We start from the raw sequence: 23,481 nt of genomic DNA on the forward strand, positions 1-23,481 counted from the left end.
GGCGACGCCCCGATGCTGGGGCGCCGATAAGGAGCCCGCGGCGCTCCGCGCCCGCGCAGCCCGGCCCCGGGTCCCCGGCCCATCCGTGCCGGTTCTCACCCCCAACTCTCCGCCGCCAAGCGTCCCCGCAGCCCAGCGCCGTCGGGGCGGCCCGGGGGCGGTGGCCGGCTGGCAGCTGCCGGTGCCACCTCGAGAGGGACCGCTCCTGCACAGTAACGCCGTTACTCCTCCGCCAGCCACCTTCCCGCAAGTGGCATCAGTTGTGCGGCCTGGAAGGACGGGGAAATAAGCCTCTGTTCCTGGGGTTACTCCCCGACCTCACCCCCCGAAAGCAAAGCAAAGCGAGCATCGCCCCCCGGCCCTATGGCGTCCCGCGGCGGGCCCCTGTGCTCCCCTCCCGCCTTCGTCCGCGGGGAGGGAGGCCAGTTCCCTTTGGAATTGGCCGTAGAAAGATCCACGCTGTATAGCCGGGGGTCGTAAGACAGAAGGGCTTCCCGCAACCCACTCGACATTTTATTTATTTTATTTTATTTTAATCCCCGTGTTTCAGCGACTGTCCGGCGCGTGCTTTGGCACGGTGGCGTTAACTGGGCGGCCAGCCGTGACACAGCCAGGGCCACTGCTGGAAACTGGCTGGGGCGGGGGGGCCACACGCTGGGACGGGGACGTTGCCGCCGCCGCTCCCGCTCCCCGACGCGGGGCGGAGGCAGAGGCGGACGGGGGTCGTGGGGGTGCGGGGGGCCACAGCGCCCCCTGCCGACCCCGCCGCCCAATGGCACTGCTGTGGGGGGATTGGCGGTTGCCCCGGCGCGCGGGTGTGACGTCAGTCGGCCGACCGTCGGCGCCGGGCCGCCATGGGGAAGAGCCGGTCGCGGGCAGCGAAGGCGGTGAGCGTCTTCCGTATCGCCCGCAGCGGCGCCGTCAGGGCCAAGGCCAAGGGCAAGGCGCGGCCCGTCACCTCCGGGCTGAAGCAGGTGAGAGGCGCGGGGGGCCGCCGGCCGGCCGGCCGGGCGGGAGGAGGCTTGCCCGGGGAGCGGCGTGACAGCTTCCCACCGGCGGGCCTCAGTCCTGCCGCGTCGCCCGTAGGCCCCAGGCGGGACTTCCGCGGGCTTGGCTCCGGGCCGGGCTGGCGCAGCCTTTTCTCCTCTTAGGCCTCTTCTGCGGGGCGGAGGAAGAGCTCGCGACTGACTGAATAGAGCTGTTTTATGGACAGTGTTTTTCTGGGTGCAAAATTGCAAAGTACGTAATTTTCCACCCGAAAATTTGCTTTATATGTTGACGTCATCATTTTCAGAAAGAGAAGCACAAACAGTTTATTTGACTAATCTCCTGCAAGTATCTGCCACGTAGACTTCCAGCTGTTCAGCTTGAGGGGGCCCATTTAGAAAGTATCCGATGGCACCTCGGTGTGTCCTGGGGAACGTGGTGCTAAAGACATCAGTGGTTTAATGAGCTTAAGTTTACTAGGCAACGCTTGCAGCGTCACTGATGGTGTAATTCAGGGTACGGTTTAACAAAATGGCTTGATTCAAACCACCAGGCACAGATTCTGCAAGGGGAAGTCCTGCTCCTTTCTGTCATGTTCCTGACCCCTGCCCCCCTTGCGTCCACAGAGCCCTCCCCACAGCTCACCTTGATGCTGGCTCGGGAACTCATCACATACTAGGTGATTCAACTTGCTAAATCAGCAGCAAAAGCAATTTAAAATGCACTTTGTTCTTCTCTGCTGGGTTTGAGTTGAACAAAATTATGAATGAGTGCAAAAAAAAACATTTTGGGGAGAAAGAACCAGAAAGGATGGAGCCTTTTCTGATCCAGAAACTGTTTATTTGTCTGAGCTGTCAAGTAAAACCATGTCAGTGAGATGCAGTGAACCGATCTAAGAGCACACACAGTCATATGTTTTACTCTTAATTCCTCTTTTTCCCCCTTCTGACACCTTAGATGGGCTGGGATGCTCCACAGACCCTTGTGTGAGCTGACTTATCACACTAAAGGAATGGAAAAGTAAACAAGCAAAAATAATATTCTGCCATTTTTGTGTCCGGAGAGTACCACAGCTCAGGAGGGAGAAGGTGGGTCTTGTGGCTGGGAGCGATGCAGGGGAAGAGGGATAGGGGTGATCTGAGCAAGAGTTTTCCTCTTGGTAGCAGCCAGCCATTGTACAGTACCTTCTTCTCAAACCCTGCCTCCAGCCCTAGCTGTGTGACCTGCTCAGAGTTCAGCTGGTCCCTCTAGAAGGGCATCTCATAATAAAAGCAGAAAGTTAGTGGCTTCTTGTTCCCATGAGATTTAGTTGCAGTCTACTGGGCAAGCAGAGTTAAATAGCAGCTTTAAAAAAAAGGCCCTTTCAGATTTTCTCCTGGAATCTAAAGCCACTTGACAAGTTAATCTGGTAGACAGACAGGAACGTAACAAACTTTGGAAATAAACAAGGAGCCCCAAAACAATTCCATATTGCTGGCGTCACATCTCCACTTAGTCTAGAGGGTTCTGTATAATAAAAGGAGAAACAGGTTTAAAAACATATTCATGAAAAGTCAGTAGCTTATTAGGAGTAAAATTTTATTCTGTGTGTTTGAAGCTGTATTCTTTAATTCATTAAGCCTTTGGGGAGTTACTTATCATTAAGCAGTATAGGAAAATGCTCAGAAAAAGATGTTAAAATAGATTTATTCTTTAATAGATAAAAGCCCATTGTAACAATTCAGACTTTTGGTATAGCTACACATGAGGCTACAGAGCCTCTTTCTATGGAGAAGTCCTGCCAGAGTAGCTGAAGATATCAGGTACTAAAACTGACTGGATCCTGGCAGCACCCCTGTGAAGCTGGAAGACAGTAACAAGCCCCAATGGGAAACCTAAGCTCTTTGTGAACTGCACTGCCGACAGTCCCATCCACTCTGATTTGAGCTAGTAGTTGAGTCTCTATTTCTCGAGCCACCATCCAGGTTATTATGAATTAAACTGCTAATCTGAATAGGCTTGTTTTATTAGCCTCTTGCCACTGCTTTCTTACTACTGGTTCTCCTGGTCACTCAGAATAAATAGAATTATTGTTAATGTACACATGCACTGAAATTACAGCAGCTTTGAAAGCAAAATGAATACATGTAACAGTCATGGTTTGCTTCTGTCTATGTAAATTTTTGAGAGGTGAATTACAGGTGTAATTCACCTTTGGAAGAGCAGTAGGTATCCTGAAATTTGGGGCTGCCTGAAGAAGTATGTGCATGCTTCTGGAACATTTGCAATGTAATAGGCCATTATCTGGCTACAGTCCTGTTCCAGACTTGGTACTTCAGAAGCAACAGGTGCTAGGGCTGAGACCAGCTGAATTCGCTGCAGTGGTGAAAGAGTTTATGGCCCCATGCATCCACCCTGCTCCTCTATGACAGATTATTGTCCCCAGCACATGCCTGTATCTTAGCTCTTGCCATTCCAAAGCAAGCATCTTTGCTGAAATAACTTCTAAAGACAGACTTGGTCTATTAAGTGAGGCTGAGGTGTCTATGGACCAGATACACATCCTGGTCTGCTACAGCCATACAAGTTTCTTTCAATACCACAGCAAAATCTGATAGATGTTGCTGGCCAGACCTAACAGTATGAACAACTAGGGATGCAAGGTGTGATGCTGAAAGGCAAACTACTGGAAGAAATTTAAAATGGTAAGATCATTTACAAATGAAGGAAAGAACCCTTCTTGGAATTCCACTCCAGCCAAGAGGAGCTGAGGGTGGCATAGCAGGGTCTGTCCACAGCCTGGCTTTTCTTTTCTTTGTGTTCTGTTTCTGGATCACTATGGGCTCCCTTTCCAATAGAACAAGTTTTACTGCTTTCATAATTTTCAATTTATTAGAACATTAGTAGTATAATTAAGTAACAGATGAATTCAAGTTTAAAAACATGCCAACTGAAAAGCAATTTTGGAAGATATGCATGCAACACTGTAATGGTTGTACAAATATGGCACAATATCACATGCCGGTGGAATTTCACTTAAAAATAGCAATGTATTTTTCTCCCCTCCCAGATAAACATTAGAAATGCTGAGAAAGTCAGCACAATAAATAAAGCGTTTGCTGAAGTTCAGGAGGAAGTACAGCAGCTATCAAAAGGCACTGCAGCAGAACCTCAGAAGAGTCATCAGGTAATTTCCCTTTGTAAAAATCTGAGGAGGTAAATGAAAGGAAAATGCATGTTCAAAGCATTGTATTCTGGCGCTAAGACTGCGATGCAATTAATGCAGCCGCTTTAAAGCTATAAACCCAGCTGTATTAATTTCAGTTGTGTGGTAATGTTGAAATCTGGTTAGCATACTCAAGTGCTATGGAACTCCTAAAGTCAAGAGAGAAGATGGTGGGCAGCCAAGCTGGAGCATGCTTCCAAAACATATTTTTAAATTATGTTCTAGTGGTTTTTAATTATTTTTTTTTAAAAGGTAATTCCAGCTCCAGCCCCTTGATTTGAGACTTATGCCTCAATATGAATAGACACAGAAATTAAGGATTAACCTTGCTGTTCCCTACCTGAAGCACCTGATAGTGCTTTGAACCAAACAGCTCTGCCTCCTTCTGTTCCCACTTCCTAAGCATACTCCCTCATCAGAAATACCAACACCTGAAACAGCAATTTCTGTGCTAAAGATCTTGCCTGTAGCACTTAGGGTTCAAGACAGTGTTTTACTTGTCTTCCTTTGTCTGCTCTATTAAACAGGGCTACATGCAGTATCGAGCAAGAAATAATTCACAGGATTTAATTGTAGACAAGCTCCTCCGTATAAACTCTTTATGCTGACTCTTACTGATGTACTGGGCATGGTCTGGGGGAGAGAGAAAGCAGCAAGCCAGGACAAAGTACAGATGAATCCATCCTGGCTGTTGGGTAGAGGCCGAAGTAGAGGGAGTTGGGAGAAGTGAACATGAGTGTAGTTTTATTTACTGTGCCTGGGGTGATCAAGTTTCTGTATGTCTGGGAGCGACAGAACACGTGTCAAATACCTTAAGGAGAGGCTGGGAGAAAAATGAAATGTAGGTGACAGTGCCGCCAGCACAGGATGAGGCTGAGCAAGGATTTCAAGGCAGTTGGTGCCAGTGGCCCTATCCCTGCTGGTTTGCTATTGCACGGAGCCAGGAATTCAGACTGTACCACTGCTTGCATGCTGGTACAGCTGTATGTGATGTAATGTTGAATTTGATCACTCGGGCTGTAACAGTATGTTCTCCAAAGCTGCAAAACTATGTCGAGAGTATTATTTCCTGAACTAAAAGATAAGCCTACGTTACATTACTGGCACAATGCTTTGTCTTTCTCCTGCAGCATAAAGTATTGGCTGCTTATCTGTCAAGTTTAGTGAATGCTGTAAATACCCATAATTATTGAATTATGATTGAAAAAATAGCCTAAGTTAAATACATAAAGACAAACTAATCTTCTAGACAACAAGTGTTTATTAGGGGTTTTTCCCAAGCAGAGTAAAAAGATACTGTTTTCTACTTTAACTCATTTTTTTCAGGTTTCCACACATCTGGAAGAAGAACCAGCAAACGTGGATGCTGCCACAAGCCTATTATCTCAGTTGTAATGCACAATGGACAACGAAGGGATTGCAAGAAATGAAGACGAAAAACACTGATGCCTTTGTTTGTACAATTTTATTAAAAAAAAAAAATTGTTAATATACAAGTATTGGCACACTTTAATACAAACTACAAACAGACCTTTCCTATCATCTAGGAAAGTGGAATGTCAGAAGTCAGTGTGAGAAACTTAAAGTGCTAAAACAGAAGGCACTTCACAAAATAGGTTCACTGAAACAATTTAACTAACCCAAGTTGATATCCTTCACTTTTCAGGTTGGCAGTGAAAGCTTCAAAATCTATTGAAAGGTTAAAAAAAAATAGAAAGCTTCTCGGCAGTAAAGCTTCAAAGAAAATGCTGTTAACTGTGAACAAGAAGCCTAACCATTTTTTAAAAAATGATCAAAAGGCTATAAAGCATTTTTGCTTTTCTTACTAAAGAAAACTCCAAATAATTGGATTACACAGAGGACACTCAGGTGGAAAAACGTGCCAGGATTTTTGATAAAAGCCCTTTTTTCTGGTTGTTGAATTTGTTTTGTGAAGTAGTTAAAGGAAGCAAAAGGAATTATACTCCCAGAGTCAGTGAACTAAGAAGTTATACATTCATTATTCAAATACTTAGGTTATGAAGAAGTCTAGAATGTTATAGTTAGAGGTAGATAAGTAGTCTGGTTGACACAGTATCTAATAATTTAGTATCTGCACATCAAAGAGATCACAGACTCCTTCATTATCATCCAGGTTAAAGTTGTAGTCATCTCCGGGAGTAGGAGAGAGTCGTAAGAGAGGAAAAACTGTAAAGCAGGAATAGTTTAGTTTAAATTAAAACAATTTTGGAATATAAGCCCTATCTCATAATTCAGTATGTTTGTCATGACCAGTATCAGGGTTAGTCTTAATTAAAATAGTCTTGATAATCTGACAAGCATGCTAAGATACATACTGTGAATACCTCTATTGCCTTCAAACTAAGGCAGTAAGTGATGTGTCTACATTTCTTGCTTAGTATTTTAAGTGCACTTGCTGGAATGGAGTGATAGCAGTGGAATATGGACTTAACTTCTGCAGCAAAGGAGCTTCTGAGCAGCTTTTGAAACTTTCCTCAGAAAGCTGTAATTTATGTTCCTTCATCTTGTTACAGTACTGCATGTATCAGCCTTCAAGTATTTATCATTTTAAGTAAGGAAGTTACCATTATCCCTATTTTACAGATGACGAATGGAGGCTAGCAGTTTCTCTGTGCACTGCATTTCAAGCATGGACTTGAAGCCACCTTTGGAGAGAGAATGCAAGAAGAGAAACCTCAGCCCTCATGCTGCACCTCAGGAACACTAACCTAGTGCAGATGAGCTGGGCATGCTGTGCCTGCTCTAAAAGTGGAGACTATTTCCATTTTAGCCACGTACTGGCACGTTCGCATAATCCCATCTTGCCCCTCGGATCTTATAATTACCTGGTTCTTTTTGGATAAACCCTCAGGTTGTCTGCTTGAAGGGCAGACACTAGCAGAGGCTGCTCACAGTGGTGTATTTACAGGGCAAGAGGACCAGCGCCAGCTGAGTTCACCTCTTTGCCTGGTACCTTGGCGAGACAGAGCAGAGAGGCAGGGAACATGTGAACTTACTAGTTGTGGTTCAGTTCAGCACCTGTATGGCCACCGAGGTGCAAGAGCAGAAACAGGTGACATTTGTCTATTCTATTAGTGTACCACAGCTGGCCATGTATCAGTCTGCATGCAGGCATGTACATATGTTCTGAAATGTTTACTCAAAGCTACTGCAGGAAGCCTGAGGCCAAACAGAATTAAACCCAACTTTTTTTTTTTAAGGCAGCATTCTAGTCGTCAGCCTGTTCTTTCTTTGTTCCTGAATTAAGGACTGGTGGGTTACTCATGCATGTAAGTTCTTGCTGGATTAAGGCTTTCATGTTTTGATTGTTAAATAAAACCGGTACAGGGAATGGAAAGGGGAGCAAAGACAAGAATGACAAAGATAGAGGAGGCAGTGCAGGGGAAAGAGGTAGTTTCATACTAACTCTTGGCATCAGATTTAACAGACACCTACCCAGAGTGCTGTTCACACAAAAACCATGCTGCTATTTGTGATTATTAGAAAAGTAAATATGCTAAATACTTACCGTCAGAAGACATGAGTTCATCAATAATATCCCCACTGATATTTCCTGTGAAAGACAGGAGCATGTGTTTATGGAAATCTACACATACTCTCTGCATTAAAACACTGAATTGCACAGTACAGTATGGCTCATGTGCAATGTAGGAGCTGTGGAGACAGCATGCCATGTATATATAAGTAAAGTATATTCATCTTTGTATCCCTCAGTTTTTCCAGATACATTCCTCCCACTGATCCTTTATAGCCCTAGAGCCATGTACAATATGAAGCTTATTTGGTGGCAGAGAAAGGCAGTTTTCTCAAAATGAGTTTGCTACTCAAAGCTGGCTCAGTGGTTTCATTAGATGAACAACAGCCTCTCAATTCCTCTGTGGGAAAAGTGCTCCTCTTTCCCTCTGTGTAACTCATCGCTAGCTTGGTCACAAAGAAGGGCTCAAGAAACTAACAGAACCATTTAAACATTAACTGCTTGTTCCTACCTGCGGGCTCCTCCATCTTTGCCATGTCGAATGAGTTTGGCTTCAGAATACAGTTAACATCCAGGGGCAGCAAGCCCTGGTAGTCATTGGAGCTAGCTGTAGCTTGGGCGACATCTCCTGAAAGGCTGGGGTACAACACCGACTCTTGAAGGCTGGAGTAAGGAGCTGCTGGGATTGTACTGTCCTGCTGCACACTGCCATCTACAGAGACAGAAAGGCGCATTGTAAAGTCCCTTATGGTAAAAGGGAACACAAAAGGCCTGCAAACGGCTTTGTCTTTTGAGAAGAACATGGCCAATGTCTGGGATGAGGTGACAGGAGTCTTCCCCCTTCCAAAGTCACCAGCACAATGTCATTGGCAGAAATGCAGTGTGTAACACTGACAGCATCTTCGTAAGTATTTTCTTATTACCCTACTATTATTATGAAAAAAATACCTGATATTCAGGCAGTCTCTCACTGTGGCTATGTGGGAAGATGGTAAGTGACCTCGTGGCACAAAAGCTGCAACTGGTGCCTGTGCTATTTGTCTCATTAAAAGGTACATGTTCAAAACACGGACTCCTTCAGACGCTGGCAGTTTTGTTCCATACTGCATTCTGGAGAAGCATCTCAATAATTAACAGGATCACATCCAAAAGCTGTTTGTATAAGATGACAAGCTACAAGGGGAGAATTTGTTTCACCACACAGAAGAGGCTTCTCTGTAACCTCCTGAGAGCCATTAGCCTTTGGGGTAGTTTCTCAACAGACAGCTGCTATGGGACACAAATTTTTGATCTTTCCTTTATCTACCACCTTTTCTAACAGTTTCTTCTTTCCCTCCAGTCCCCTTCCTTCCCCACCCATCTGAGGTAGGAAAAAGTCTGGACCCACCCGATGGCGTGTCTGCAACTGATGTTTGTGGCAGCTCTTGTCCTTGGTTCAGGTCATGTTCTGGTGGATTTTGTGGAGCTGTAGCAGGTTTAAGGGGAGTCGCTGGAGCTGCAGGTTGAGATGGGGGCTGTGCAAGGTCATCAGGCGGAGGAACTGGAAACACCATGGGCTTGGAGGAGCTTGATTCTTTATTTATAAGCAGCACATGGATAGGTCCTGAACTACTTTTAAGATTGATCTGATACTTTTTCTGTCCATTCTGTCCCTGTAAAGGTGGCATGTTATGAAAGTTACCTTTCCTTGAGAACTTGGAACTTTACAAAACGTAACAGTAACTGCACAGTTATTTCCCACAGAAAGTAATGAAGATGTTTGAACAGAATTCTCAAACTGATGTACTTTTTACCTCCCAGAAAGTAAATACGGTGCTCTTCTAGTTAGATCACTGATAATTGGAACAAACTTATCAAATCATACTCAGGAAAAGAAGTATTTAATACAGTGATCTAATAAACAAACCAGATTACAAACCTGTAATGTATTTACCTGACCAGACACTGTTACAGAGGACACAAATACACAATTCTTCAAAGTGCTTAACTAAATCCTGAGTTCAAGTTACACATAGCGGGACTACATCGTAACAATAGCAACAATGATAGATAATGATTTCTGCGCATTTCTTCCTTTTAAATGGAGCTTTAGAATGATCCCCACTGGGACCAAGCATCCTAAAACAGCTGGATATCTCACCCAGACTGATTGAACACAGGATCATGAATCAGTAGAAACAATTTCTTAGCTGACTTTCCAGGCCTTCTTTTGGCAAGTTACTTAAGCAATACAGCTAGGACTAGCTTCCTCTAGCACAGTCTCAATGAGACCGCCGATTCCACAGTGGCTAATTCAGCAAACAGGTTTTCAGCAAGTACATTCTAAAAAAAACAATGAGGATGAAAAAAGTGGGAAAGAAGCCTCAGGGAAGGGAAACCAAAGCAAAAACATCCAATTTGAACTTGTCGATGAAGACTAAGGTCAGCTGTTTTAGTCCTTGACAAAAAGCCAAAAAAAGCCAAGCCACCCCCAACATGACAGCTGCTACCTTTGGTCCCACAGAGAACCTTACCATTGCCTGAACTGATTTCAGCAGAGACGGACAAAGATAGTACCACTGATCAGCTTCATGGTTCTAGCTTTGGATGCTCTTATGATATTAGACTGTGCTTAGCCTCACTAAAAATAGCTTGTGAAACTTCTCGGGTGAATTTCAGCCTTCTACAAGCATAGTGGCTATCATGCTTCATACAATGCTCTCGCCCAACTATGTAAACCCTATTTAAAACAGAGCACTGCAACAAAAAAAATATTAAAGATGGACAGAGGTAAGTAATTTGGCCTCCTACTTTAATCTTGCCCATTTAAGCCTTTTGGCTGAAGCAAGACTGCAGTCTGTTTCTCTCTCCAGTCTAGTACCACGAGACTAAACATAAACTATAGCTAAACTAAACCTACAACTAAATCTAGGAGGCTTTTTCATAAGAGATCTGTTTTAACAATACAATAGAGCAATTTGACACATAAAAGTCAGTGCTAGTAAGTTCTCAGGGGAATTCATGACAATTATGCCTAATTTGGAAAGTTGCAACATTTAAAAGCCAGAGAGAAGAAGAGAGGGCAAAACCCCCCACTATGGTATCTTGTTTTTAATAGAAGATACGAGTTACTATCTAGGTCTATCTAGGTGTGCAAAAAACACTTTTTCCCATCTGGCCCCTCCCTTCTCAACTGAAACCATCTTAATTTTTATTCCCCCCCACTCTTGCACACAGATAGAGATAAAACCTCTGTTCTAATGTAGCTCTTCTTTTCCACTGTCCCTCTAGAAAACTCAGGTAAACAAGAAACCAGTACATACCATTTCGGGTATAGGTACTTCTAACTGTGTACCACAAGGTGCTTGAATTGCTAGAAGTGTGTCTCCTGGTTAAATAGCAATTTTTAAGAAAGTGTTAAGTGTGCATATTTTTCTTAAGTTTTGCATGGTATCCACTCAAATGAGATACGGTAATTCTCTAAGGTCACTTTAAATACTGCATAATTCTAGCATGAATAAACTTACAGTGGGACTTGCATAGTCCGTATAAGATCCAAGTATATCCTGTAATATAAATCACAGAATTCAAATACTTAGACCATAGTTGCAAAAACCTTTTCTCGTAGCAGTACAAGATCTAGCACTTCTTTTACCTGTTTGTTACTGTCCCCAGATCTCCTAGCTGTATATGTAATGTGAGGTGAAAATACTTAACTAGTTTCTTTTTTAGCTAGCAGCTCTGTTCCAGCTCACTTTATGGCTTTGAAGAATGGTGGTACTACAGAGAGATTTAACGGAAGGAAAAAAACGTCTTGGTGATCAACATCAGTGCCAGCACTTCCCAGTGTCTAAGCTGACAGCTCCTGCAGCACATACAACTGGGATGTAAGAGCTGGACATCAAACTCACCTGTGGCTTACTATGCACACTAAAATATACTGGTTAAAGTCAGGAGATCACAATCACATCAACAGCACTGGCACAACCTGCCTTACACTGCTGGTCACTCACCTACCTGTTCATCATTTCCCCTTTGTCCATAACTTGGAATAATGGTTTTCTTCCTCTGCCTCCTAAGAGATACTTACATGAGTCATAGAATCATAGAATAGTTTGGGTTGGAAGGGACTTTAAAGGTCATCTAGTCCAACCCCCCTGCAATAAGCAGGGACATCTTCAACTAGATCAGGTTGCTCAGAGCCCCTTGAACGTTTCCAGGGATGGGGCATCTACCACATGTCTGGGCAATCTGGCTCCAGTGTTTCACCACCCTTATTGTGAAAATTTTCTTCCTTATATCTAGTCTAAATCTGCCCTCATTTAGTTTAAAACCATTACCCCTTCTCCTATGGCAACAGGCCCTGCTAAAAAGTCTGTCCCCACTTTCCTTATAAGCCTCCTTCAAGTACTGGAAGGCTGCAATAAAGTCTCCCCAGAGCCTTGTCTTCTCCAGGCTGAACAACCCCAACTCTCTCAGCCTTTCTTCACAGGAGAGGTGTTCCACCCCTCTGATTATTTTGGTGGCGCTCCTCTGGACCCGTTCCAACAGGTCCACGTCTTTCCTGTACTGAGGGCTCCAGAGCTGGACGCAGGACTCCAGGTGGGGTCTCACCAGAGCAGAGGGGCAGAATCACCTTCCTTGACCTGCTGGCCACGCTTCTTTTGATGCAACCCAGGATATGGTCAGCCTTCTGCCAGCTCACATCCAGCTTTTCATCCACCAGTACCCTCAAGCCCTTCTCACTAGGGCTGCTCGCAATCCCTTCACCCCTCAGCCTGTATTGATAGCAGGGGTTGCCCCAACCCAGGCACAGGACCCTGCACTTGGCCTTGTTGAACCTCATGATGTTCACATGGGCCCACTCCTTGAGCTGAAGTACTACATGACCAACATCCTAAGGGCCTCCACATTTTGTAATTACTAACTCTTTTTAGTAACAGCTCATTTCTGTTAAAATGCAGTAGTTGTCTGATCTTACATTTTTATTCAAAACCAAACCAAACTTTCCTTGTGGCAAAGAAGAGATGGTTCTAAGCCTAGCTGAAGAATGTCCTTGGGTGTCCAGGATCAGGAGAGGATGTCAAGGGAAGTAACTTCTTGCCAGCAATTCTTGGCAATTTCTTCAAACCTTCTATACAGAAGGAATCCTTTTGATTTAGTAGAAATGCCCCATCATTGAACTTCAGCTGGCTCCATTTATATAGCATTATCAAGAACTCCATCTGACTGCAGCTGCCACCAGAAAATTTGAGGAAATTTGGACCTGCCTGGTCTTTCTGGTAGGTTGGACCAACATGCCTTGTCCCTGGTTCCATCAACAGCGTGAGGCAAGCTACTAGAAAGTATGAATACAGAAAGAGACATCCAAAAACAGTACTCTGAAAACAGCTGAGCTTCCATTCCGTACAATCTGTAATTACACCTAGAAAATGCCAGAACTTGCTGGTCACAAACATTATAAGATACATCTGCTTACTACTGATCACTACTGAATACTTTTAAATTCAAAATGCTTACAGGGAAAAAGCAGGTTAGTTAGGAAGTTAGTTTTCAAGAGGAAGATCAGGAAATCCCTCACTTTCAGAAATACAACCTAGCAGCAACTTACCATTGAAGCAGTTGCAAATATCTTCATGTGTGACATATGAAAACGTAATTTATGTCAAGGAAGTTTTTTCTTAAAGCAACACAAAACTGATATTTGCTGCCCTTTAAAAGAAGTTTGTCCAAACTCAGCCTAAACTATAAACTTACTGCTGTTACTCAGAAGTATAATCAAGGCATGATTTTTGTCTTTCAGAATGGCTAGTTAAAAATAGCAGTATTCTGTCTTTTAAAGAAAAAAAAATCTGTATCTGTGAAGAAAATACAAAAAGGAAAAAGTTGCATAGCTTGAATGAGAAGAGATTCTTCTAAAAAAAAGAGAACATGTGAAATCTTGTTTCGAAGAATACTGTTTACCTCACGAACTTGACACTACAGAATTCGAGTACGTATCAGGACTTCCCAGAATCACACAAAAATACTGCCAGAAGGGACTTGAGAGTTCACCTGCCATCCCATTCCCCTGCCTCAAAGTAGGATTAACTGTTAAGACATGCCAGACAGATATTTGTCTCCCCTCTTCTGGAACCCCCCCAGTGATGAATATTCCATCACCTCTAGGGAGTCAATTCCAGTGCTAGCTCTCCCAAAGGAAAGGTTCTCCTAACATCTAACTTCAATCTCCTTTATACAAAAATCTATTTTACAGCAACAGTTTCTGTAGAGCAACTGCAGGCAATTTTTAAGTACTTATCACTGGTGTTATAGATAAGACGAGCAGTTTTCTGCTCCAAATCTCAGGTGTCTATTTTGCTCAGTATCTTGCCGGACAGCTAAACATATGGTTACAAGTAACGCAGCAGGAACTCTCTGCTCATGGGATTTTTACACACAGGATATGTTTCCAGTTCCAAACCCAACAAGCTTCATGATTTTGCCAACCCAATTTATCTTTGGGTAATAGCTTAATCTTTAAAAGATAAGGAAGCAACACAAAGAGAGATTCATGTAAAGTACTGCTAAGAAAGATTAAATTCAAGCACTGGAAAGCAATACAATTGTTTTAAAATAAGACACCAGGATTATACCATTGACTTAAAAATTACTGAAATATATATATAAATGTGTGTGTGTGTGCTAAATTATTTTCAGGTTACCAATCATACAGTCACAGAGGTTTAAAAAGTAATGTAAATAAGATTTAGATTTTCTTTCTTTTTCAACCAAAACTGGAAAAAAAATTAGCCTTTCCTTGCTTCTGGACAAAATGGACTACATTATGTTTTACCTGTTACCTACACTTTAACTGTTGCTTTAATTCTAGTTCCAAGATGCACACAATTAATTTAAAAGGATATTGGTAATTTGTAGAATCATCCATGACATTCTTGATACTTTGCTGAAGCCACAGTTTCTGCTGATCCAATTCTTTTTCTTTTAGCTCTAGATCTTCAATTTCAGCTTCCAGATACCTCAGCCTGTCTATGACTTCTTTTGTATTGCAGCCAGCACCTACACCTCTTAAAAAGGCATAAGGGTTCATGAAATCACAAGAAGTAAAAATATGAAGCAAACATGCTAACATCATTTCTTAAGACTACTTTCAACATTTTGAAAATCTAATATTCAATATGAAGGGAATATGCATTTACTCTCCCAGTAGTGTTCAGTAGTGTTTTAACACAAGAATGAAAACTCTTAACTTCAAATAAAATTTAAAATTTCCCTTTAACTATTTTCTTTTGGAATGCAGATTTTTCTACATTGAAGCTGCTTTGCAGGCCCTTCCCCCTTCCCCTCTAACTCTTAGAAGGTGAAAGCTCAAGCAACGACCCAAGACAAAATAGGCACAGACTACAGAAGGGTAGGTAGGTGGTGACAGTGTGTCCCAGTACCGTTCCTGGATTCATCTAGAGTAAATTTTTCAGCTGCAAGTGCTAGTTATAAAGTAGCAGTACAAGTTTTATGAAAATTGCTCTCCTGTATGCTTTAAATTTGATTTTATGTATCAAAGATGCAAGTTAAAGGGAAGACAAAGTTCATTTGCAACTTTAGTATAATTCTAAAATGTCACATTGCTCATTGGTGAGTGTAACATTAATTTTACTGTGTCATATCTAAGCCAGGAGAAGTGGAAAGAGGCAATTTTTGTTGCTCCTGAGCACATGAAAATTTGCAAAATTAACACGGCTTACTTCCACTGAATGCTGTTTTTTGACTTCTTCTCAATGAGATCAATGCCCTCCAAAACATTGGTGATATCATAGATCCTTCTCTTCTGCCTCACAGCAAGGGTATCAGCAGCCTGTCAAGAGAAGAACGACGAGTATCAGCAACTTGCATGCAGAGGGCAAAAGACAGTTAAGCCATTCCCTTGGAAAAATGCCAACAAATGTCATTCTGAAGGGAGAAGGTTCAGCTCTTCAAAAGCTAGGTGCTCAATCATGAATTCAAACGTTCAGCACCTGCATGTAGCACTACAAAACATGCTGAGAGGAGTCACCTCTTTGAAGGCCAGAAGGCCTACCCTCGTCAGAGGGGAGAGTTCATGTGTGTTGCAAAGACTGTGTTCGGTATTTGGAGCATCTGCTATTCAACAGCACGGAGGAGCTCGCAATGCTTTTTTTGGCAAGCAGGAAAAAGTAGGGAAGGCAGACAGCCAACACCCTGCAGTGGAGCAAGCCTCTGAAGCCAACGACATACTAAGTTTGTCACCCCTTCCACTGACACTTGAGGTACTGCAGCCTTTGTTTGGATTAAACTGCGCCAGGATACGAAACGAGAGGGCTGTAATTTCACAAAGTGGCTGAAGGAGAGCTGCGATACTTCAAGCCAGCATTGTCCTCCAACGTTTCGCTGCGCGAATCCACCTCGCGGCACAGCCGGGCTCGCTCAATCTGTCAGGCCGAGTACCAAGAGCCGTTTCACAGCCACCAGCGCCCTGGTACAGCTCCGTGTGACAGCGGTGAGCTTCCCTATCCCTGTTACGTTACAGCGAGCTACGCTGTGTGTCTGCGTGCTGTCGTAGCTCGTCACTCAAAGCAGAGCGTCAGGCAGAGGAAACAGTCTGCTTGATGCTGTAATTCTCTCCACGGTGATTTTTACGTACACGAGGCAAAGACTTAAGATAAAATAAGCACACTCGAGCTAGTCGTGCCTTCCACACCCTCATCTCTTTGATCCTATAAAGCAGCTCAAGTTTGAAGACTATTAGCCAAAAGGACAGAAAGCAAAGAGGAGTCTGACTCTGTAACTACTCAAGACACTCAGATACAATTATTGCAAGGGATTTTATGTATTAAACAGATTAAAAGAAATGAAGAAAAATAAAGAGAACAATATCTGGCAAAGACTTCTGCATCCCAAATTTGAACTAATACATAAAACCAACTAATTTCCACTATAGGCACATAATGATTTATTTCAGTTTGTCCAACAATCTATGAAATTAATGCTTTTGGTAAAGTAGCCTATATGAAGAGTACAACCTGAGACAACCGCAAATAGGAAGGAAAACCAAATCCATTTTATAGCAAAGTCCATATAACTCCTTTTACAGTATTTTCTGAACTATACACAAACTCACTAATCTTCCAAAGACATTACACTTTCCTATTGGAAAGTTAATTACTAGGACTTAGTAGTCCAATTTATACTGGTGAATGTTTTGCTAGTGAAGTAAAATTAAAGGAAAAAATGAAGGAAGGATGGAGATTAAAAAAAAAAAAAAAATACTCTTATAGCCATGAAGTATAAACACTGCTCCTTCTTTCTCCTTGACAGTGATGTACCTACAGTGTACTGATAACAGTGTTTCTACTGTTATCAACATTTATCTTTTGTATTGTCTTCCATAGCAGTCTGTTAAAAATCTTTTCCTAACTAACAAAACAAAATACATATAAAAGCTCACACTTTAGTTCCAAAGAAAGAGGCTCTTTAATCACTTTTATCAGCAGATATGCACCTGCTATCTTAACCTGCTATTTCTGCTGCATGCGTACACACTGCTTACAACAATTGCAAGAGAGGCCTTCAAAATCTAGGAAGTGACAAAATTAACGCCACCTGCAAAACATTTAATCAACACCCTGTATACCTCACAGTCTTCAGAGGCACAATTTCTACAAGCTTTCTACATTATTCAGTGCAAGGAATGGACAGCACACACTTAATTGCTGCTATTCTGACTGATTACTTTCTGCTTTTTTCCCATTGCTCAATACATGGACCTAGGACTTAGTCTACTGTTCATGGTTTGAATTATGAAGAACATGCTCTAGCGACAGATTTCATTACCCCATGAGATTTTCCAAAATGCCTGTCTGTACAATATATAAATGCTTCTTTACTAATCTTAAAGTATTTTTTCAAACCAAGTTTAAGACTAAAAAAAGTCACTAATTTTGAGTACCCAGCTTCAGATGTTTCAAAGTTGGAGTGGTCCCAGTATTCTAAAGTTTACTGCATTTCATATCCCTAAAGCAGAACTCCCATTAACACCAGAAGTGAAGATTGACTACTGCTGCAAACTTTGGAACCCCAGGCTAGGGACTGAGAAAAAGTAGGACACAGATGCATATGTATTTGACTTGACTAGCACTGTATCCAATTCAATCACAGGTACAAAATCCAGCTACTTACAACAAGAATTACATCAATGAAATCAAACAGGGGCCAGTCTGGAAAGTTTAATCCAGGCATTCACTAACTTTGTGGTGCTGGTCTTACAACCTGATTATCTTATCAAAATTTTATGGGGTGTTTCACAGACATTTTAAAAACCAATTGAAAAGTTCCTCCTCAACACTCTAGCAGTTACCAATGTAACACCTTCTGGTAGGCATATGGCTCAGAAATTAAATTCAGGCATTCAGTTCCTTCACGCAAGCCATGCACTAATGACTTCAATAATTAAAAGAGCCTCCTGAGACTTTTAAACTAATCTCCTGTTGTCAAAAACACTTTTAAAAGTCATAATTTCTCAGCCTATGTCAAATGGTTGAAGCAGATCCAGGCGGCACAGGAAAGGGACATCTACCACAATGGCCCTGTTAAGATGGCTGATGTAGCTTCCACATTCCTTCCTCTGAATCATTTGCATGTGGAGTTACTACATAAAATCTTTTTAACGTTAAAGCTGCTGCACTCTAGTCATTCCTTCTAACATCTCCTCATACTTTGAATACGTATATATCCAAGACAAGCACTATATGAGTGTCTCACAGACAGGTTCTGAACTGGAAGAAAAGCAACTAAGCACAGTGCTTAGATTGTGTAACTTCTGGAGTACAGAAAATGTGCTGTTCAGCACAGTTTCAGTTGCAGGCATGTACACACACACAAAAGCCTGCCCTGAAATAAAATTAAAAAAAAAAAAAAAAAGACAACCGGAAAAAAGGGTAATCAAGAGTTTGGGTGCATTCTCACGCAACTTTTTTGCTCCCTGGGAGCTGACAACTGGCAGCAGGAATTATCAGCTGCACATTCACTGCGTTAGCACTGAAGAGCAGAGGAATTCACTAGAGCACCGTGGCAGAGTCATTACTGAGAAGCCTAACAGAACCCAAGGGCCAGCAACGCCTGCTTGCTCTCCATGTGTCAAAGGAAAGAGGTCCTGCATCTTCTGGACTGTGCCTGTAGCAGATGACAACATCTTCTCCCCAGGAGGATCGTCAACAGTTTGGTGGGAGTTTTAAACAGAATGGCGTGCTTAGCAACCTGTATGTAAAAGTAACGAATATCACTGCACATATAAGGGTTAAGGGAATGTAAAATTTAATAGATAGGCTTTTTCTTCTTCTGGGGAATAGAGCAAGTGTAAGGCAGGTGTTATTTGCTCCCAATCAATACACTTCTAAAGGTAGTAGCAAACAAGTAGGTTTTAGAGTACCTAACATTTTGCACTGATGATCAGATACACTACTTAACTGTCAGTATAGCAGGATCAGCATTCTGCTAGAAACCAAGCCCATTTAAGAAATCAAGGCAGAAGCAATTGCATGCTACTAAAGAGAAAGAATACATGATATTTTGGGCATCATTTCAGGTGGCTTATCCCTTACTGACTCATCTTGCTCTTTCTCTCTCTTCCCTGCAATTTGTGGGCTGCTGCATATAGGAGCTTTGTTTTCTTTCCATTCTATCTCATCCCTTCATGTTTTAAGCTTATTCCCAAAACTTGATTTGTTTATGCAGGGTTATTCAGGGACAGTTATGCCACTATTTGAGAGCAGCTGTTTGATTTTAAAAGTAAGCACTATAGAATTCAAATTTCAAGTAAAGAAAATCCTCACTTCCACTCCCACAGTTTGTCAGATATTAGCAGAGGAAGTGTCCAGCACTAAAACACTTCAAAAAAAAATGTTCAGCATACAGAACTTGCAGGGCTCCCTGCACCTAGAGCGAGGAACAGTGCCCACACATAGGACAATGCATCACTTCTGCTTCATAATGGGTCAGCACACACATCTCAAAGTATCCTCTTACAGGCCGCTTAACTATAATTATAGATGCACCCAAAGATCACCACGAAATGTCCTATAGAACAGCTTTTCATTCTCAATTGCTGAATCACAAGGCTAGAAGTACACTCAAGGTTTCCAAATTGTATTTTCTTCACAGTGCCCTGCTGGTTTTGCTACAGAAATACTAATCAGCAGCACGACATCAGACGGTCAATACCTGTCAGTAGGGAGACATCTGAAGATGTTCACTGCATGAATCATTTCTTGGAACCATTTCCAACCATTGTTCCATTTCAAGACCATCCTGTTCTTCAGTTCCCTGAGCACACCGACATAATGTACATGCTGGTTTTCAGTTTTCCTTAGATATGTGCCTTACTTATGAGAAATACTGCTTACAGAAATATACGTTCTGACTCATTGTTTATGAAAGTACCAACGATTTATTCAATTCAGTTAGTATGTACTTCCAACAAACAGTGTCCTGTAATTCAGAAACCAGTCTCCAAGAGCTGTTGAGCAGAAATGCCAATGACTTGTTGCAATGCTCACATACTTTTCCCTGGCTACCAACCCCAACTCTTCCATTCCCTCTGGGTGGATACCTTCCTCACAAAAGGGAATGAGAAACACTGCCCCATTCCTCTACACAGCTCAACTCTACTGTTCAAATCCATCCTCCCTGGCTCGTTAAGCTAAGCTTTTTGGCCTCATGTCTTACAAATTAAGTATGTTTTGCTGCTCAAACTGACCTGGAACACCTCACAGCACATGACAGATAATAAAGCTGCACAATAGACCCGAGATGTGGACCACTTAGTTCCGCTTTACTAAAGCAAGAGGCAGTTAAATACTAAGAAGTTAATCAACTTCTCCAGACCACAGCATATCTAAAGGACAAGTATAAAACCTATCAGCGTCCTTCCCAGTTCACCCTGAAGCTGCACTGGCCACAGCAACACCACTGAACAGCTTGCTCTCTGAACAGAGATGCATAAAAAGCTCCGAGAACACCATTCACCTCCTGGAGCCTGTTAAGAATAATCAACAAATAAGGTCAGTTTTCCAGAAAGGACTTCAAGCAACCGAAGTGCCAAGCCAGACTCTTACTGCACTCTGCTTAACTCCTCAGCATTTCGCCAAGGACATTAACCAGCCAGGCAAAATATACTTTTGCCTTGACACGCTGCACATACCAACAGCCCCGAGCAGAGCCCCAGCCCCTTGGCCAGTGCGGCAGTGTGGTCCAGGGAACGGGCAAGCGGGGCACCGTGCCGAGGGTCCCTCCTGTGACAGAGTGACCTCCCGGTGCAAGGTGGGCTCACTCCAGGCCGTCATCTGGGAAGGCCTCCCGCTGCCGCCCAACACCTTCGTGCCTCAGAGGCAGCGGGCCGCAGAAGCGGGTGACACTGACTTGCCACCCACCCCGCTAATTAAGCATCTTTTATATATATTTAAAAAAAATAGTAAGGGGGCGATGGTCTGTTTTTCGACATTGTTTTCCCTTGCTAAAAGGTAATCGAAGGGGGACGGGTGAGAAAAAGGTTTAAGTAACAGCCCGCACACTGAGTCAGTGCAGGAGAGTACAAAAGAAAGAAAAAAACCCGGTGAGCTACGTTTTATGCACGGTAACTACTTCACTCTCTTTAAAAAGAGTCGGGGAGCGTATTTTAGCTGACGGGCTGTCAGCCATCACGAGGCAAGCCCCGCCGCCCGGGCAGCCCGGCCCCAGCGCTGCGCCGCCCTCCCGGCAGCGCGGCGGGGCCGTGCGCGCCGGCGAGGCCCGGCGGGGCCGCGGGCGCCGTCCCCCCGCCGCGGGCAGGCCGCCGCCATGGCGCCGCCGCCCCGCCCCGCCCTCGCACCGCTTTGAGGTCCAGCACGCCGTCCTTGGCCTCCTGCAGTAGCGACACGAACTTGGTGGTCAGCAGCCCCAGGCTCTTCTCGTGGCGGCTGCTGCCGCCGCCCGCCGCCTCGGCCGCCGCGGCCATGCCGCCAGCGGGGCCGCCCCGCCGCGCCACGTGTCGCGGCCGCTGCAACGGCCCGAGCCCGGAACGGAGCCCCGGCCCGAGGACTGCGGCGGGAGGGGCGGCGCCGCAGGAAGTGACGCCGCCGCCGTTGCCTGGACACCGGCATGTTTCGGCCGCGGGGGGCGAGTGGCTGCCCGTGGGGAACGGGGCTGCCCGCCCCTCGGGGCTGCGGCCGCGGGACAGGCCCCGTCCCCCACGGGGAGGCCGGCGGGGCGGCGCTCCCCTGCCCTGCGGCCGGGAGAGGCGGGGCCGAGCGGGACAGGCAGTCCCGCGGCGTGCGGGAGAGGAACTGCACTAGGCTGCGGCGGGCCGGGCCGCCGCTCCGGCTTCCCTGGGGCGGGGGGCGCAGGCCGGGAGTCCGCCCCAGCAGGGGACGGCCGAGGCATCGGCGACCTACCCGAGTGCCTGATGTGCCCCCGCCAGCCTGCTTTTCCCCGACACGATAGCTGCTTGTCACTCATTTCACCATTTGCATTTGATACAAAAACACTTAATTATACACTACGTTCTCCCATCTCCCGACGCCAGACATGGGACATGCTGACGGTCTGGCGAGAGGCACTGAGGATTTCGGATGCTTACCCAGTCCCTTGCACCGCTGTCCAAATACACTTGGCCTTAACCTTCACTCAGGTACACCTCTTTCCTTCAGCTACCATCAGATAAAAGTAGAGAAGCTTTAAAGTCCACATCACATAAGAATTCGAGAGATGCACTTCAAGAAGGAAATGCCATTGGGAAATGACCCTCTTGTACACCATCACATGAGGCAGTGGAGAACATTATGTAGGGACATGACACTGAATCTGCCATGTCATACAGGAGCCGTACCTTCACAGATAACAGCGTGTTTGGAGCAATATATGTATGTATAGGAGTGAGCATGTATGTACTCTCTCTGATGTTCAGTCACATTCCCACTGGTCTTGGGTAATACAGGAATTTCCTGACTGATTCAATATTGATTTAAATTCTTGTCTAGAAATGAAAACAAAACAGAATCTAATAACGGAATAAGTTTTAAATTGTAATAATGTGGGAGAACATGCCTTGCATCTGACAAGGTCAGAGTTCACATTTGTATTATTTATTTCATTCATTCATTTTATACCTTTTAGTAATGTCAGGCTGAAATTTACTGTTGCAAATAGGTAAATTTGGCCCAGCTTTGACCTACACTGTATTTTTATTATCATTTTGAAAGTAGAAATCATTTAAATAGCTATTAAAATGCTCTAAGGAAGCCATGCAAGCATAAAGAGGGAAATTATGCTGAAGGTAGAATTAGCCACAAGAAAAACAAACAATCCAAACGCTCCTGACGTGCGCATGTACCCAGGTACTGTAATGTGACATTTCTGAGCCAAGAGCAAGGAATAGAAAGAATTTGTTAAAAACAGTAACAACTCCCTATGATGAAATCAGAAAATAGTTTCAGAATGAAAATTTTGGAGGAGAATCTCTGAGCTGGTATTAATAAATTGAATCAGGGTAAGTTCTTTTACTTTCCTGGTGCATTCCAGGTATTCAATTACTTCACTCAAAGCGTAGCTTGATCAAATAAGAAGCAAAGAAAAAAGAAGTGCCCAAGGAAACACTTGATAAGTATGACTGAAAAGCACTCTGAAGTGGTGCAACCTTTCTGCACCAGTGATATCCATTTAAACACTATAGAACAGCTTTCCAGGTGAGTATTTCCTCAAACAACATGGCTTCTGAAGAAGCAGGAGTGTGTAGAGCACAAGGTAAGAATGAGAAGTTGTTTTCTTCTGC

The 23,481-nt window shown here is 43.8% G+C and overlaps 2 protein-coding genes across 2 annotated transcripts; one reads left to right on the plus strand and one right to left on the minus strand.

The window, feature by feature from the left end:
* Window positions 1-854: 854 nt before the first annotated feature.
* Window positions 855-5,587, plus strand: RBIS (ribosomal biogenesis factor; the record flags this gene model as incomplete). The annotated part of the gene is made up of 3 exons (XM_081996923.1): window positions 855-974; window positions 4,037-4,153; window positions 5,519-5,587. The coding sequence occupies 3 exons, from the start codon at window positions 855-857 to the stop codon at window positions 5,585-5,587; spliced, it is 306 nt and encodes a 101-aa protein (XP_081853049.1).
* A 682-nt stretch (window positions 5,588-6,269) lies between these two features.
* Window positions 6,270-21,669, minus strand: E2F5 (E2F transcription factor 5; the record flags this gene model as incomplete). The annotated part of the gene is made up of 9 exons (XM_081996889.1): window positions 6,270-6,379; window positions 7,722-7,766; window positions 8,200-8,400; window positions 9,076-9,340; window positions 10,991-11,055; window positions 13,279-13,322; window positions 14,552-14,734; window positions 15,410-15,519; window positions 21,544-21,669. The coding sequence occupies 9 exons, from the start codon at window positions 21,667-21,669 to the stop codon at window positions 6,270-6,272; spliced, it is 1,149 nt and encodes a 382-aa protein (XP_081853015.1).
* Between the last annotated feature and the right edge of the window lie 1,812 nt (window positions 21,670-23,481).

The sequence above is a fragment of the Phaethon aethereus genome (genome assembly GCF_964289735.1).
Source record: "Phaethon aethereus genome assembly, chromosome: 2".
Taxonomy (NCBI): Eukaryota; Metazoa; Chordata; class Aves; order Phaethontiformes; family Phaethontidae; genus Phaethon; species Phaethon aethereus.